This window comes from Aptenodytes patagonicus, chromosome 1, assembly GCF_965638725.1.
Source record: "Aptenodytes patagonicus chromosome 1, bAptPat1.pri.cur, whole genome shotgun sequence".
NCBI lineage: Eukaryota > Metazoa > Chordata > Aves > Sphenisciformes > Spheniscidae > Aptenodytes > Aptenodytes patagonicus.
In genome coordinates, this window is record NC_134949.1 from 192,581,136 (window position 1) to 192,599,891 (window position 18,756).

General features: G+C 45.0%; 1 protein-coding gene across 1 annotated transcript; it reads left to right on the top strand.

The window, feature by feature from the left end:
• The first annotated feature begins 146 nt into the window (after nt 1-146).
• On the top strand, nt 147-15,064 carry CNMD (chondromodulin). The gene is made up of 7 exons (XM_076339168.1): nt 147-218; nt 903-1,040; nt 3,505-3,645; nt 6,279-6,392; nt 9,158-9,311; nt 10,555-10,757; nt 13,160-15,064. Exons 1-7 carry the CDS (start codon nt 147-149, stop codon nt 13,373-13,375), a joined length of 1,038 nt encoding a protein of 345 aa, XP_076195283.1. The 3' UTR covers nt 13,376-15,064.
• Nucleotides 15,065-18,756: the final 3,692 nt, after the last annotated feature.

An 18,756-nucleotide genomic window follows, 5' to 3' on the forward strand; every position in this document is an offset into this window, starting at 1 on the left:
CCTGCCTCCCCCCCCCCCCCCCCCGCCCACCGTCGGGGCCGGGGCGGGCCGGGGCGGTGCTGCCCCCCGTCGGGGCCGGGGCCGGGGCCGGGGCCGGGAGCGGGGCGGTGGCGAAGCCCGGGGCAGCTCTCCCTCCCGCGGCAGCCATGGCAGAGGGCTCCGAAAAGGTGCCCATCGCCCGCGCGGGGCCCGACGATGTGGAGCAGTACCTGCCCCCCGTGAGTGCTGCCGGGCGGCGGGGCGCCGCGGGCGGCACCGGGCGGGAGGGGACGGGACCGAGCGGGTCGGGTCGGGATGGGATGAATCGGGACAGAACGGGTCGGGTCGGGACAGGACGGGACCGAGCAAGTCGGGTCGGGTCGGGACGGGACGGGACGGAATGGGATGGGTCGGGACGGGTCGGGATGGTATGGGACGGATCGGATCAGGACAAAACGGGTCGGGTCGGGATGGGATGAATCGGGACAGAACGGGTCGGGTCGGGTCGGGTCGGGTCGGGACAGGTCGGGATGGTATGGGACGGATCGGATCGAGACAAAACGGGTCGGGTCGGGATGGTATGGGACGGATCGGATCGGGACAAAACGGGTCGGGTCGGGATGGTATGGGACGGATCGGATCGGGACAAAACGCGTCGGGTCGGGTCGGATCGGATCGGGACCGAAGGGATCGTAATCGGGTCGGATCAGGATGGGTCGGGTCGGGTCGGGTCAGGACCGGGACGCGGCGGAACGGGGGGTCAGGACGGGACCGCCGCGGTCCGCGCGGCCGGGCCGGGGACGAGTCGGGTCGGGACCCGAACGGGAGTCCCGGGGCGGGGGTCCCTGCCGGCCCCGGGGGGCGGAGGCTCTGCCGGCCGGGGGGGGTTCCCCGCCCCGCACCCAGCACCGCGCTCTCCGCAGGCGTACGCGGCGGCGGCGGCGCCCCCCGGGCCGGGGCGGCTGCTGAAGGCGGGGGCCGCGGTGCTGATCGCCGGCGCCCTCCTGCTCCTGGCCGGGGCCATCGGCGCCTTCTACTTCTGGAAAGCCACCGAGCGGCAGGTGAGCGCGGGCGGCCGCCGAGCCTGGAAGCACATCCTCACATCATCGAGCAGGGCTTTTTCCGAGCTGGTTTCATGTAAGGAGAGGCACAGGCTGGAAACTCTCCTGGCGAGAGGTTTTAAGCAGGTCTTTATTTTTTCCCATGCTTTCAAAAAAAAAAAAAAAAAAAAAAAAAAAGAAACCCAACTAAAAAACAAACCCATAATCATTATCTTTACTGGCTGTTCAGATGGAGACTCCTGGAAGCACATTTCTTAATGAACATGAAACGTATCTTTGAGAGCACAGAGCCTACATTGATTTCTGCTCGCAAATCCTCAGCAAGCTCAAACCCCAACAAGTCCCTGGGGATTCATATCCTGGGCAAACTCCAGCTTCCAGGACAAAAAAAACCATTGAAATGTGTAAATTCCTTTTTCACATCATCCACGTTCTTGGTCCAGATTCTACCTGGACCCTCAAATATGTAATGCTATATTTAACCCATTAATAGGCACCATTATTTCACTCTGGTGATTTGTATGATTGTGCATACACATAGGCATTTATGGTTAGCAGCTGTGGAACAATTTTTAAAGTCGTGTAAGTTTTTTTTTCTGGGGTACAAGAAGAATCCTGTATGCAAAGAACAAAACTGAGAAGCTGCTGATCAGTTTAAGAACCAAACTTCAGAGCATTAGAACATGTTTATATATTAACTTTCCTTTCTGTTTACATAAGATTTTGGTTTAGAACATATTTTGAAACACGATGGTGCACATTTGAATGTGACTTGCTCCATAAGTGCAATTAGTATCTTTGAATTTACTTTGGAAGAATTTTGTACCGCCTCCAGCCACGCACCAGTGCCTGTCAAGGAGAGCCTTGTGCGAATCCCAGCAGCCAGAGCAGAGGTCCCCCTGTGAGATACACCCGGGCACGTAGGCATAATTCAGATAATCAGAAAGTACAAGGTTTTACACCAAAAAGACAGGACAGACCGCTGACCTTCAGGACGCGCTGTAAGAGCCATCTGCTTCTCTAGGCTTTTGAAAAGGGAGAGGGACCCCAATGGGGAGGTAGGCAGGGAGAGGGTACGGCGCATGCAGCTCTGACCGGGTGGGTGCATTTGCGGAGTACAGGACAAAGTTTCCCTTTTTTTATTGCCCCCATCATCTAAATTCTGCTTTGCAAAATGTGTCACATTCGTAGTTGTCATTAAGCTTCGAAGTTGAGCTCCAGGTGAAGACACTGGGAAAGCTTAGAGTTATTTTTCCAAGCTGCCTTCAAACTCAGAAAGCTACGTTTGACTTCCAAATGTTTAGGAAGCAACTGTAAAAAGTTATATTTAGGGTCATTCATGAAAAAATTTAAGACAATTTTTAAATTATTATTTTTAGTTTAAATCTTTAAATTCTCCCATAACTGACAGGGGTAACAGTCTCAACTCTAGCTCAGCCCCTAGCAGGGGAGACCACGTACTTCCGTCTGGTTTTCTGGACCACTTTCAACAGGAGTCCTAGACAGTGGAGAATATGGGACTGAATCTGTATAACTGAGGAACCATAAATCTTTAGCACCTTAGACTTTCCTGAGCGAAGGTGAGGAAAGAAGAAATTTGTCTCTAGCTGCCAGTGTAAATTTTTCATTAAAATGCTGTAAGGCTTTTTTAAGCCAAAAGTAAACTGCTTGTGCAGCACTTTTAGCAGAACTGCACAAGAGCATCAAAAACCCCCTCCACAGATTGTGGTCCTCCAGCAAATACAAACCACGCTGCAGCTTTCCTCATTGAAAATAGGATAAGAGCAAATACGCTGACAAGGAAAATACAAGTCTATACAGCTTCACATCCAATTTAAACAAAGTTCACATCCATTGCAAGCTGAGAAACATGTTCATATTCAAGAGGAACTCGTTTTCCTGTGCCTCAGCAGAACATCCTAAGAGATAAATAGGGGTTGGCCTCCTCCGGAGTAGAATGTTTGCTCCTGCTCTCCTTTGGGAATCATGCCAGCATAAGAAGCGATTCCTAAAATACGACCTAGAAGAAGGTTTTTAAGTTGGAGTGAGCCTGGATGCGGACTCATCCCACATTGCTTTGAAGTAAAACTGTCAGCACTAATAGATCTCTGTGCAGCCCCGGAGGGGGCATGTCAGAAGGTCTCTAGTCCTACCTGCTGCTCAGACCAGGGACAGCTGTGAGGTCAGAGCAGGTTGCTCAGGGCTTTATCCAGTTGGGCCTTGAAAACCTCTAAGGATGGAGCCTGCACAAGCTCTCTGGGCAACCTGCTCCATTGCTGGCCTGCCCCGATGGTGAAGTGTTGCAGTAGGGTGGTGTTGGTTGGTAGAGGGTTATCAAATGCCTACAGAAATAAAAGTTAGGAGCTGAATAGGGATATGACAGTCAGATCGACCCATCGCCTGGTGTAGGAGGAAGGCAATAAGCAATTACTGATGTGTGCTACTGCTCTTTGATCGATTCCAGGTGTACAATGTTCACTATACTATGAGCATTAATGGAAAAGTACAGGATGGATCGATGGAAATAGATGCTGGAAACAACTTAGAGACATTCAAAACAGGAAGCGGGAGTGAAGAGGCTGTTGAAGTTCATGATTTTCAGATTGTAAGTACCTCCACCCTTGTCTTTCACGTAACATGCTCCAGTGCTGGACTCCAAGCATAGCCTGCCCTGCCACGACTTCTCTGCCCCAGTGGGTCTCAGGTTCCAGCCCCCAACTATCCACACAAGCTTCCACGCTCTCCCAGCTTGCTTTCACAGCGAGCTGGGCAGTTTCCTCCAAAACAAAGTCTAAGTGCCTTTTGGGGACAGGTCATGCCAGATCCCACTCCGGGAAGCAGTATGGATTAGGCTGCATCAGGTTTGGCTCCACGTAACACTTTGCATTTTCAAACCATTGAACAGAGCTACAACATGTGCCCTTGGGGTCTTGCTAGAAAAACATTCTGGCAGGCTGTGACACAGCCCCTGCATGATTTCATATTTGAACTGGAAAAACCACCTCCCCTTCCCCAAAACATCACCATTTTAGGAGCATAGGGTCAACACTGTAAGCCAAGTAGACACCAAGGAGAGACCACTATACAGGGCTGGACCCAGGCAGCTTGCTCTGCCCTGAGATCAAAGATGGGAGCTGCTCTCCATGGCTTGGCCTGGGTTCATCCCCAGGGGAGGGGATGGAGGCATTTAGCATAGCTTATGCATCTGTGCACCAAATGCACGGTACTGGGCCACTTGGGCTGGCAGCAAACACATTTGGGTACCCCAGCAACTTGGCTGTGCCTGCTCAGCACAGAGCCTGGACTAACAGATGCCGAATCTCAGCAGAGCTCAACAACTCGGATACAGCGGTTCACTTAGCTGTACCACCTCTGAGCTACTAAAGGCACATCTATGTGGTGTTGCAGAAACCCGTTTACAGGGCCCAGATCCTGCAATTAATGTTCTGAGATGCGAAACACTCCACTTAACTTCAGAGCTAAGTCAAAGCAGCACCTAAAATAAAGGTGCTGCTGCCAGGAAGACTTGCCCAGGGCTTCTGGAGCAGCCACCTTCCCCTTGCTGAATCTAGAAAGGCAAGGAAATTCAGCTCCTTGGCTTTTCAGCAAGTACAAACACGCCAGGAGACCCAGGACTCCGACTTTCCCAACAGCTACGGTTCAGCCTTTATGAAACTCTTGTTAAGATCTCCATAGCAACATTATTAGCAGCTGAATAAGAGCACCCACAACAAGCTCTTCTCATTTGCCTTTACCATTCCACATCTGCACAAAAGCACCAGCCCACTGGAGAGATGCTGAATTCACACTGCCTCCATGCGTGCTGCTGGTAAGCTACTGCCTGTCACAACCAGGCCAGAAATCAGCTCCCAACACCAACCAGCTAGAGGGACCTCCCAGGGACGGCGCCCACTTGCAATTACAAAGGGCTGGGGACAGGCTCAGCGAAAGCAAAGGGATGCTGCCAGTGGGGTTTTGAGCCAAGAACGCACATAAAGGAGAAAGAAATTGAAGAGATGCGCTTCCAACGGCCAAGTATTTACATTAGCAGCTTTGGATTGACTGGCACCGCTCGAACGATTGCACGGTCGGTGAAGACTTGGATTTGGCAATATTAGGATGCTCCTAGCATGCTCGGTGCACCACGAAGTCTCATTCCCTTTTGCACTCATCCCTGCATAGCCATCCCCTCTCTCACTGCTTTAGAATTAGTCATTTTGTTTTGATGGGTGTCCGTCCAACTGTACAGGACTTGCAGGCACACAGGACGAGACTCACGTGCCTCAGTATCACCCATCTCAAGCTGCACTAGATGCCTAAGGCATCTACGATCCCCATATGAGGCAGGTGAGGGGGGTCATGATGACATTCATGCCCCCCTGTCCTGACAGCTAGAAGCTAGGCAAAAAAACAGCACACCTCAAATGGTACTAGGTAATTATATTTAGGCAGTTGAATGGAGTTTGTGCAACCCTATGAAAAATACAGATGTTTTGCCATCTACAATGAGGTATCTAAATTCATAATGGAAAAGAGAGCTCTTTTATGGGTACCCAAAAACCTACAGCAGAAACACAGAAACTACAGACAAGGTTCTCCTGCCCAAACGTTGGTGCCCAAGGTGCTGGCACATAGCTGGCAGATACGACCCTGGACTTGCAGGAGACCTCTGGAGCTGCTGGCGTACCCTTCTCTTGCTTAAAACTAGACATCTATGTTTAGACAACTGCATTTCACCCTCATAGGCCAGATGAAAGAAGTCCCACACACAGATTTCTGCACCAAATTCCCCATTCACAAGCTTCCCCTTGCTGTCGCAGCCACTTATGTGTATAAATTGGACCAAGCTGCCCCCTATTTTTGTAAGTCTGTCATAAGGGTACCGCACCGCCAGCTAACGCAATTTCAAGGCTGCCTACGTTAGGTGCTAAGTTACGGTTCAAATCGTGTCAACTAATTCCTTAACAGAGCTACTTCAAGTAGCCTACAGCAGGCATGGAAGCACTTATATAAAACACCCCCATCTTTCAGAAATTGAGCAAAAACTTCTAGACCCATTTGACCAAAACTGTAACGCTAAAATGATGAGGAAAGAGTGTTTTATTGCATCTGTTTTTAAATAAGATTCAACCTTCAGACTAAAAATTCAGTGGCAATTTCAGCAGAGCTTGAGCGCTTTCTTGGGGGCGGTGGGGAGCTGGAGGGCTGCGCTCAACCCCCTGCCTTCTGCTTTTGCAGGGCATAACTGGAATCCGTTTTGCTGAAGGAGAAAAGTGTTACATCAAAGCTCAGCCAAAAGCTCACGTCCCCGAAGTTGATGCTATGACTAAAGCAAGCCTCTCATCTGAGCTGGTAAGGGGTAATTTTTTTTAAAACAAATCTTTGTATGGAGAGGGACTTAAGGGGGTATTTAAATACAAATAAAAATGACATACAAAAACCACTGAAGAATTCATAGAATCATAGAATGGTTTGGGTTGGAAGGGACCTTTAAAGTCATCTAGTCCAACCCCCCTGCAACGAGCAGTCATCTGTGGAGAGCTGAGGGTTCATTGACCGATGGCGAGGGGTCCCTGAAAGGTAAGGAAAGCAAGATTGGTGCCAGAGATGTACTTATTACGCTGCGTCCAGGGGCATGGCGGGACTCTGCAGACTGGGGGAAGCCGTAGACCAGCGTCTAGCAGATCTGTAGGAGGCCTCGGTGACAAGCATATCCGCCTGAGATCAGGCTGTGCACAAGGCTGGAAGGGAGAGTATGGAAGAAGCAGCTGCTTTAGTCAATGCAAAGAGGGATCGTGGTAGATCCAAGGACATTTCTATGAATGCTCTTGAACAGAAGCAGGGACTCCATCACTCAAGTCCTCCGAAATAGTCGATAAAGGGGAATTTTGGAAAACATTATTGCAAAAATTCAGCTAACTCAGAAGAAATAATAGTTAAAAAAATTAAGAATTTGCCTTCTTAGACGGCATCAGACTTCATTTTAGGACATTGTGTTAACTAAATTTCACGGAATCTGCAGCGCAACCACCACAAAAGCTGCAGTTCTCACCCAGATACCACCAAAACCTCTCCTTACCTCACATCTGTAAAAAAGCCTATCGCTTTAGGAGCGCAAAGCCTGAGTTCCTCAGAGCTCAGACACCCAAGCCCATCGCTCACACAGGAGTGGCTCCAGTGACTTAAGTACAGCTGAGCCTGGATGCTGGCAGGGGTTCAGCCACCGGCAGGAGAGCACAGGAGATCCACAACCCCTTCCCCTGGGTTTGCTCCGCTCCCGAGAAAATAAAAGCAGATACAATCAGCTGGGAAAGAGGCACCATTAAGGCTGCACCTACCTGCAGCGCTGCTGTGATTACTGACCATCTACTTTAAAATGAAGGGAAAAAAGGTCTCTCTAAATCCAATCAGCAAGGCACCAGGGATGTTACAAAGGCCCCTGAAGTTGGTGGGATTTTCCCCATGATGGGGAAGAGATCTTGCCAAAATTCCAGGCAGAGACCTAGATCTTTCCCACCTTGCCTTATTTTAAAGGCAGGCTGGGCTTCTTGACTTCATTAGCACTATGGCCTAAAGTCAAGGTTTCAATTTTTCATCTTTTTGTAAGAATAAAGTCACAGTCCTGAAGACATTACCCTAAAATAGTCAAAAAGTTATTTCTAGTCTTCTACCTGGCTACAGTAAACCTCTTTCCTTGTCCTGTTTTCTGTGTACCTTCTCCAAAGATGTATCACCTACACAACCGCTGCAATAAATTGCATGCACCGAGGCCAAAACAAGCAGCCGATTTAGTGCTACCGTTGGGATGTTAACCTTTTCCTGCTGCTCAACTTTCCAGGTTAGATGTACGGGAAATGGCAACGTAGTAGTTATTTTTCTGGAGCAAGTCCTCTCTCTGATACGCATGTATTTAGGAGAAAGTATGCGTATGCCATTTTCTTACAACACGTATCATAACCAACACTGCCTATAAAAATGGTTGATTAAAATAAGCTTTTATAGATACCCAAACTCTGCCTGCTCACAAGTCAGGATCATCTCAAACAGAAACAAAGGATATTTTTATTTTGGAAAACTAGGTTCAGATATTTCTGATGCTGACAAACGCTTAAGTGTGAGAATATAAATAAAGAGCACTTCTCACTAGACAGATTGGATAGCGAACTTAAATGACTTGAGACCTACAAAAGAAATCAATAAACACATTAAAGGAACAGCAACTCAATGGAATAAATCGATCTAGTCAGTTATATAACAAGTTTTGATGACTTTTATGGAAGCAATTTAGAATTTTAACTTTGAAATCATACTGGTTTTCATGATTCACAAGTTGGTTTTCTTTTAATATTTCACTGTTGCTATAATACACTTACATATTTTATGTAAAATAATACTTTGAACTAACAACTTTAAAGAATCAATCACTGGCATTTTTCTACATTACTTTGAAGATATGAACCAAAAACCTGCAGGGTATACTTCAAAAAGGCAGGCTCCTTTAACTCGCACTTCAAGCTTTTGGTCAATTGAATTGCTTTTACCAAACGAGACCTTTAATCAGACCAATCACGTTGACTTAAAACTGGAAGCTGGAGCAGTTCTCAAGCTATAATCCTCTCTAAAACTTTTGAACAAGATTCCACCCCCACCCCCCACCCCCCCACCCCCAATTGTAAATACAATTATCTCTTGGGAGTATATCAAATGAGAACGGGGCATGATAGAAGATCAGGGTCTTGTTTTTAGCTGGCGTATTTCATTGCTGCTCTGCTGAAGGTGGTACGTCTTCACAGTTTCTACCACCTGAAAAATCTGGCGCTTCGGGCTGAAAGATCTCCAACACCTAGTCCTTGTACATGGGGCAAAAGCCTTCCAAGAGAGAGACGGGTGAAATCTTAGCCCCAGGAAAGCTGACAGGAGTTTTGCCATTCATTTCAGTGGCGGCAACCTTTACTCAGGCTTTGGCTCCGTACAATCAGTTCACATTCATGAAATACAAGGATGCTTGGTATTAGCTGCAGCAGACGATTATACAGTTTGATGCCCAAGAATTAACAGCAAGCAGGCACATGAGTGTTCACTGAGCTAGCAAAGGATTTATGCTCTTCTATTTGCAGGAAGATGAAATCATGCCTGTGAGATTTGACGAAAACTCCCTTATCTGGGTGGCTGCAGACGAGCCTATCAAGCATAACAGTTTCCTAAGCCCCAAAATTTTAGAGCTTTGCAGGGATCTTCCAATTTTCTGGCTTCGACCAACGTATCCCAAAGGTAACACTTCTTATATTTGAAACATACGTTATCCCTCCCTTCATCTGAACACCTTCCCCCAAATCAGGTTTGCCACCGAGACTTGCACATCAGGGAAACCAGGATCCTTTCCTCCCTCGCCCAGCCTATCTTCCCAAGCCCTCGTGGGCTGGTGCTGAGATTGCGGGTTTGGAGTTCATCCACACTTACCTAGACATTTGGTCTTCCATACCTGCATTTCCTCAGGCAATTTATAGAGCCAGCGTGAGTGAGTTACACAACAAGACGAAGCATTGCCAGAGAGGTCAGCCTCTTTCTATAGAAGAACAAGACAACACCTTAAACTAGCCTCCAAAATTTTTAGGCAGCTGACACCAGGTAGCAGGAATACCATACCTGGCCAATAGTTGGGGAATATCAAGCTCCTGATCTGGGACCATAACCTGTCCTGTTTCCCACCTTGCTTCTCCAGAGGATTTCACTAGAGTGGAGGGACAAGATACTTTAGTTAGGCAACTGGTAGATGAAGTTTATGAGGTCCTGGAGGCAGTCCTAGAACTTAAGTACTCCTGTCACCCAGAGCCAAGCTTAGCAAGGGTGTTTGGGAGTCACCAGTTACTTCTCCAAGTAACTTCCAGGCCTGGGAGGAGAGGAGAAGGCTTGAAAAGATTTACTCTTCCTTGGTCCAGCTAATATTAGAACACTAAAAGAGGGGAAAAAAAATTTGCATTTTAGAGCACCTGTGGATCCAAACTGCCAATATTTTCCACTTTTCTCATGAGCTTTCATATCCCACTGGGCAACAAAAAAGCAGTATCAAAGCAGTCCAGAAGCTGTTTCCACCAGGTTCACCAGCTGCCCTTAGGAGCAGGGCACCAGTCTGTCACAAAAGCACTTAAAAAAAAATTAGATGTATATGACTGGTCTTGCTAGCGCTGGCAACTGCTGCTGGGTTAACATCAGTGACGACACAGTGGGTCAAAAAGCACCTCCTCACACCCGCTTTGCTTCCAGCGGAGGAAGGGGGCGGGGGGGGAAGGCAATCTCACACCCCTTTGCACTGACACTGGCTGCAGATACAACACAGGAAGGCAAGCAGCTCCCATGGGGATGCTCATCAATTTTGCCCCCACACAGTTTCATCCTTCCCTCTGCCCGCCCCCCTTTTTAATATTTAAAGAAATCACTGAAACCTTAGATAACGTGTGGATAAATACAAGGACACACTGAAGATAAGATTATCCCCCCGTGATTATTTCTTCAGATAACCAAAGGAGAGAAATGAAGAGAAACAAACGCCAATCAGAATCAAACTTTGATACAGAAGACTTGGAAGCTGCTACTGAAGAAGTAAATACCAGGTCGCCCACCACACAGCTGACTCAAGAGCTTGATCGCCAATCTAATGAAACCAGGCCAATGGGACAAGAAACTGATCAAACACTGAATCCAGACAATCCATATAATGTAAGTATTTGCACTGTAATCTTCTTTCGGAGCCCAAGACTGTTGTGGACAGGTAATACTGGTGATGTGGGGTTTGGGTTTTTTTTTTTTAAATTTGCGCAGTCTTTGCCTGTTGAGCTTTTCTCCAAAATTACAGACTTATAAAACACCTAAGAAGTTCAAAAAAAGTCTTCCCTCATCCTCTTCTCCCTCCCTCACCCCAGTTTTCATTAGACTTCAGTCTGAAACAAGCACAAGCGCTTGAGGTGGCAAGATCAAGGCAAGTTGATGCCGAGCTGCTTTTCAGGATTCAGGTCCATACAGAAGCAGCACTGGAGAGATCCAAGAAGCATAATGCCATCTGAAAACAAACCAAAGCTGCTCTTCATCAGACAGCTGATCCCCATCATTTACTGACAATGTAAAGAGAGAGTCCAGTAGCTAGAAACATACTTTGCCCTCAAATAGAAGTTAGTATCAGAAGTGACTACAACAGAGGAAAGCAGTAGTAGTGTCTGGTTGCAAAGAGATTAGGGTTAGGCCAAATACATCTGTTTTCTCAGCCTCTTCTCTATCAGAGTAAATGGCCTTAGTCTAGCAAGCAATTCAGAGGAGAACCTGTTTAGAGACAGCAGCAGTGGGTGGAGGATGACTATCGCAAAACTTGTTCTCGTTCTTTGAGACGAAGCAGCCCACAGAAAGAGCACAGAAGCCGCCCCGCTGTGTCCCAACACCTTTGCCGTGCTGCAGGAAAACCGACCGTACAGTAGGCACCTTCCAGTCTACTGCACCAGCGCCAGACAATTTACACCCACCATTTGGTGCAGCAGGAGTAAGTCATTTTAATACAACGCTGTCACAAGATAAATGCCTCCTGCTTTGGAAATGAGTCCCAGCTTTGACTTGACATTTATGCAACAGCAGGAGATCATTATACTGTGACAGCATTCTTCCGAGTTGACATCCCTTAATTAAACTTAAATTAATCACTCCAAATAAAGTGGATCTAAATCAACTCTCTCACGAGGTCAGTAAAACAGCAGCGGCACTTAGAGTGTAACTTCTCCTCACAGCTACTATCGTGACCACGTCCATGGGGTCTGAGCTGCCCTGTCTCTGGAGGGCAACAGCAGGACAACTGCGACGGGTCCGTTCTTCCAGCCAGAGGGCCCCTGGGCCAAACGGAGAAGGTCCAAGTCAGATACAGTCACCAGACTTCCCTCAGCCTGCAGGGAGGGATTCACCTTCACTAACAGTTATTGCGTAGATGCCTATATCCAAGCTTTCTTTAGAAACCGATTCATTCAATTCAAAAGGACCATTAATTATACCATAGGTCTTTACTGTAGGATGAAATGAATCCTCCCTAGAGCTATTTCTCTTCACCCACCATGAGTGGAGCCTGGACGATGAGTTCAGGTGTAGAAGTTGACACTGCAGGTATCTGAATTCAAGGATGATGAATCCTGCCCATGGGAATTACACCCTCCCTGCTCTCAGGGCTGGGAATGGGTCACTGGGGGCCTGAACGACACCGAGCTGTCACTAGCATCCTGTACAAGCCCAGACAAGAGATGGCACCTTTCTGTGCCTCATGTTTTCAGTGTGCTGCTAGTTTTTTGAATGAAAAATGCTCAGGTAAAAAGCTGTGTTACTCTGGCATTTGCTCTTTGCTGCTGCTTTTCTTGAAATAACACCAATGGGAAAAGAACAAATGAGTTTCAAAAAGCAGAATATTCAGGTTACTTTTTTCCCAGAAAGGAGGAAAGGAATTTTGAAGGGTGAAGGCAGTAGCAAGAGCCTGCTTTTACATATTTTATGCGTGCCTTGCTCCATGTAACTCCTTACTGTCAGATACAGAACAGGCAGAATTCTCACTGTCCACAATGCACTAAGTGTGGCAGAGGGGAAGAAAGCAGACTGAAAGACAAGGGAGAAATATTCAGAAAACTTCAGGCTTACTGAATAGTTTCCTGGGAATGCTGTAAAAAGCATTAAAATACAAAAATTAAAGCAAAACATTAAAAACACAGCATACACTTCAGACACGGTCATCTACATAAAAGACCCAGATAACTGTCTTGAAAATCTTTTCCATCACTAATATTTAAAACTTGGGAGTTTACTGCTGCTGGATCTTTTGCAAGGACTGTAGAAGAAAAATGAAGTTAGAGCTCCCTGTTGTTTCTTTCCATTTTACACGGGTGATCGCACCAATTCTACACTTCTACCAAACAGAGCAAGACAAAAGGGGGAAAAAAAAAAAAAGCAAGATGCACGGGTCAGTCGGCGGGAGTTTTGTTAACTTCAACAGGACCAAGATTTCACTGTTTGCCCTTTGTAGGGTTAACATGAGCATCAGTATATTCTACATTCTCTGAGAATGAGGGCACCGGGATGACATTTACTATTTTACTTTTCAGCAACTGGAAGGTGAAGGGATGGCTTTTGACCCCATGCTGGATCACCTAGGTGTGTGCTGCATTGAATGCAGACGAAGTTACACACAGTGCCAGAGAATTTGCGAGCCTCTCATGGGCTACTACCCGTGGCCGTACAACTACCAAGGCTGTCGTACTGCCTGCCGAATCATCATGCCCTGCAGCTGGTGGGTCGCCCGTATCATGGGTGTTGTGTGAGAAAAAGCAATCAGAGCCTTGACAAAATAAGCAGGAACGCAATGACGACAAACTGGTAAAAGACTACAACCAAAGCAGCAGTACCAATCCTGGCTTTTAAATCAAAGTGTGGGTTACTGCACCAAAAGCAAGGTCAGATATTCTAACTGTAAATAAAAATCTTAAGTTAATATTCCATTAGCTTTACAAATGACAAGGGTATACTAGTACTTACTGAATTCAAAAACTAAGACATCCCAAAAAAAGACAATATTAAACTTTGCTCACAAACTGGTTTAGCAGTCCAGAAGCTTGCTCATAAATCCAAATTCAGCCTTTCATAGCAAAACCCTCTCTCTGCGCTAGATGTGAAAATTTACGTCCAATTAGGCAACTAGCTCAACTTGTACACTTGGGAGTACCTTTCATCCATGTAGCTTACTTAAATAAATCACAAGTTGCTCCCCGTTGCTATTCATACCGAATTGCCGGGTCATTACGAATGGTTATAAACCAATTACAGCATACCTTTCCCACAAAGCTGCTCCGGGGGACACGGGAAAGTGCACATTGTGCTAAATCGGAAACAAACGGCAGGAAAAGGGGCTGCGGAAGGGAATGTGCGTGGCTGCAGAATCAAAACGCTTCGCACATCCCAACATCAAAGAAGCCCCAGCATCAAGAATCTTGTATCCATGATACCACTGTAGTGTCTAACAAGTATCTGCTATCCAGCTTCTACAGCAAAAGTATTTACATGCAGTTGCAGACCAAAGAGTGTCAAGACCCTTCAGAATCTACAAGAGCCACTGTATTTATAAATCCTTGAACTAGACACTTTTGACACAAGATTACAACTCCTCTTTATTCCACATGGATAGCAGCCATTCATACTAGCTCCTTTAGCTTCGCTGAAGCTAACCTCCGTTCCCTGCAAGAGAAACTGCTTACCAGTAAGGAGGAAAAAAAAAAAAAGAAAGAAAAAAAAAGGGTTTCTAACCCTTTTTGCTTAGGCAAACTCTGCAATTATTGGGATTGATCCTATTACATATTAAGTCTCTAAGGAAGGTACTAAGCTGAAACACTCACAAAGATGGAATGACTTAGGATTTCTAGACTTGAAAAACAAAGACAGAGGTATTACACTGCCTTCATCCATACTATACGCCTTGAACCCTACCAGTGAGTTTACAGAGCCATCTACATTGGCTTTATAAACAGAATGGTCCAATTTTTCTTAAAAGTTCACTTTCTGGACTATTCATTTTTGTGACTGAACAGCTCTTGAGATGTTGCAAGCCTAGTAATGTTATTAACACTGCGTGACACACAGAAAAGAGGAATTAATTTGACATAATCGTGGCTTAAAGAAAATAAAGACAACCTCATGTGGAATGCTAAACTGCATATCTAAAAAGCAAAGTGTTAAATGAGAATAAGATGAGAATAGAATTCAGTATTTTGTTCTATTGTAGCTTTTTTTTTAATATAAGCTTCACCTTCCCTTAATCTGAAGAACAGACTCGCTTTGAAATATTTAAATTTAAAACTTCTTAAAGTGGGATTTCAAGGCCTGTTCAATTTGAGTTTCTGCTTTTTAAAATGAAAATGACCTTGATCATTATGTTGTTTTAGAAGTACGTCATTCATATGCTTAGAAAAGTCGGTTTTCTTTTTTTTTTTACTGCAGATAAACAAATACGTTAAAAAACGGCAATCGTTTTCTGTGCTTTTTTCAATGTAGAAAGTGTAACAGTACCTTTACATACATGTTCAAGAACTGTCTGGAGAGGAAAACAAGGGGATCAGAAGTCAAACACTGAAAGCAAAGAGAAAGAAGTATGACTGTATATACAAACTAGACTGTTGCTGTCTTCTTCATCTAAGGCCATCTTGAGGCAACCCATGACCTGCTTCTCCCTGTGTCCCACCAGTAAAAAAAAGAAAAGTCTTCTTCAGAAGACGCTAAAAAAATGATCTTGTAGGCAATTTCCATGTCTACACGTTCTTAACAAAATTAACTCTTCCTAAACAAAGGCTTGTATCAGTTGTTTTCTAAAGGCAGTCACAAAGCATGTAAGTAGTAAAGAAAGCATCCTACTCATGGATGCATTAAACTGTCACGTACCGCACGTACGTCCTGGGAACTCTTCTGTACGTACCATGCCAAGAAAGCTCCAGTGATCATAAGAGAAGCAGATACACCACTTACATGGTCTGTGGCTAGTAAAGTGGCTAGTAACGTAGCTAAAAACTACAATTGGCAAAGAACGGATTGTTGATTGCCACATCAGGGTGGACAGAATCTTTGCTCAGAAAGGGCAAGAGTTGCAACTGAACCAGTTGCACCACCATCGTCTGCTTCTGAGAGGCTCAACTGATCTTTCACAAGCACTGCACGTATACCAAAGGTGAGAGAGGCAGCCTTAAGCTACAACAGACAGGCATTTTCTGTGACCCCCAAGAACAGTAGCAGAGAGTAATCCCATCTGTGGTATTAAATAGGAAAGCTACTGTTATCTCTTGCTGTCCTGTTCCTGTATTTGCAACAGGACTACAAATCAGAGCACTGAGGTGAAACTGCCTGGGTCTTCTAGGCAGTACCATCTACAGATGACCAAAAGGCTTGGAATAAAAACCTCAAGAGAAGTTTGAACACAATTAAAGCATCATCCACTCTGTCCTTGCAGGCAGTTCTCTGTCTCCAGCCAACTCATTGCCAGTGCTGCAACAAATTCTGCTCATCCTCTCTGGTCCCGAAGGAAATTCCCTTTGTCACTGATATCTTTCACAGCCTCTATTCAACCTCCAAGCTCCCTGCTATCTTTCCCTTGACCTAGGGCTTCTGGAACCATTTTGTGTGTGTGTTTTGTCAAGAACAAAACATATACTGTTCACAAAGTTCATGAAGCACTTTCCCCCCAACTTTACAAGGAAGTTTTACCTATTGCTTTAATCCAATCCCCTCCCCCCCAAAAAAAAACCCCAATACCCCCATAAGACAAGAGCTGCCATTATTGGTTCACCTAAATTTTAGGGTGGAATATACACACACAGATTATCTGTCTGTGCTCAGAAACATGCTGGAATTATGTTTAGACCTGCAAACTTTGCTCACAGGATTGAAATGGACAGGGAGGTCTAACACTTGATTGCTACAAGTTTTAGCCTGAAGCTAAAGCATTATATTTGCATTACATATGCCTCAAGAGTACATAAGTAGCAATGCATTTTATTTTACTTTTTGCTTTAAGCTAAGTGAATTGAATCCCAAAGCACTGAAACAGTACCCACTTAATACAAGAACATATTGCGCTTATCTGATGAAATACTCCCATGGACTTTCTGTAAGTGAAAGTAGACAGAGGAACCCCTACTGTGTTCTCTTTGGTAAGTAAGAACAACTTGATTGGCAGAAAACATCCTCAAATTACTTTTTCATTTCTATTTAAGAGATTTTTATCTAGGCTTTTCCCATAGCAAGTCTTTGCTAAGTGCTGTTAAGCGCTCTGAATGACATTTATAAAGCAAGGCTGGCCAGGAGACAAGAACCCAATTTTGCGACAAAGTGAAGTGCTCAGACATTTGTCTTCCTTCTACATTAGAAAGGAAGAAATGCCTTTCAGAGCATAAATTAAAAAAAAAAAGCAGCAAAGCACTCATCTAGGAGAATCAAGTTCAAGTCCGTTCCAAATCAAGTCAACTTTAACGTTAGCATCCCATATGGATGGCAAATGCTCTAGATATTGAGCAACTAGCTACTCAGAATTCTCCGAAGGGCAAGAAATTCCCCACTGAAGCTAACAAAGCTTCACTGAAATATACCACAAGTATTCCCTTTGAGAAACTCTTCCAAGAAGCAAATGTTGTTTAGTAAGAGTCAAGAGATAAGGCACACGCAAAAACCTTGCTAAACTCAATCCATCTCCCTTCATCATATTCAAAGACCAGGACAACATCCAGTTCTGAAGGTCATCAAATTTGAGCTTTGGAAAACATGAGTCCATTCTGAAGCTAAAAGTGAGTCAAAAAGAAATCACTGTCCAGCTTGCACTATAGGATAATCATGATCTGAGCGCATGAGGAAACTGCAGTTACGTCAAGACTGTAGTCATAGTCTACAGCTGCCAAGTGTGACATTCTGAGGTTCATAGCTATGGCAATACATCCAAAAACAAGCTCTCCCTAAGATTTGTGAGATTTTACAATCTTGGTATCTATCTACTGCACAGGTATAGTAACAATACTAGGAAAAAAAACACTGCACTTTCCCGCCATGACTGCAAAACCTAAATTCCTAGTCCACAGAAGGAACAGAATACATCCTTTCTTCCTCCTCCTCAGTCTTCAATCATCTTTTACATACATTTATCACTGTAACAGCTGCAGACTTCACTCGTCCTATTAAAACACCTGTTCTAATACCCTTTATATTTTACCAAGCTAATCCAATTCTCACTGTAGTAAAGTAACATATCGAAGAAAACAGACAGAATAACAAACAATCTGGAAAAAGCCTACATAATTAGGAATGCAAGGAAAAGTAGCAAACTTAGAGCAGCACCCATTGGTTAGCAAGGAATGAAGTGGCTTTCAGGGGGCTGCCAATATTTGCAATTCATGGGGTTTTCTAGAATCTTAAAATATTCAGGTGTATCTGAATTCCCAAGAGACAGCGGCACGTGGACTAGGCAAGTTTACCACAACTTTGTAAGAACCCCTTCAAAGAACCACAGAATGGTTGAGGTTGGAAGGGAACTCTGGAAGTCATCTTGTCCAACCCCCCTGCTCAAGCAGGGCCACCTACAGCCACGGTGCGCAGGACCATGTCCAGACAGCTTTTGAGCATCTATAGACCCTTGCAGACTTGTATCCAAGCATAGACAGCGTTTCTTACATTTCTCAGTTCTTTTTCTGTAAATACTGTTATTTAAATTTTGATCATGATGGAAAAGTTGAACTGATGGAAGCAATTAAGGACACATGGGCTCTCCTCTAAAATATAAACAGTTTCCAATATTCTGAAATAACAGAACTTAAAGCAACTGCTTGCTATCTTTGATTTCAGGCAATTGCAATAGATCCTTCTTTTTGAATATAGAAGGCAGACACAGGACCCACTTTTCTGTAGAAATTTCCAGCCACAACTGACTTTCTCCCTTCCATCATATGACTGCAGTTCAACTTATCATCCAGGTGGAAGGACTCTACAAGTCAAAAGCTTGTGTCTGCATCAAGAATAGCAATCTCATCCTCTTCACTGAATGCAAGTTTTGCTCCTATACATGCCAGCTTTTTTTTTTTTTTAAGCAGTGTATTCACATCCTTACCTATATGCTTTAAGTGATTCCCCCCATCAAAAACCAAGATTACTAAAAATGAAAAGAAGCAGCTTCCGTATA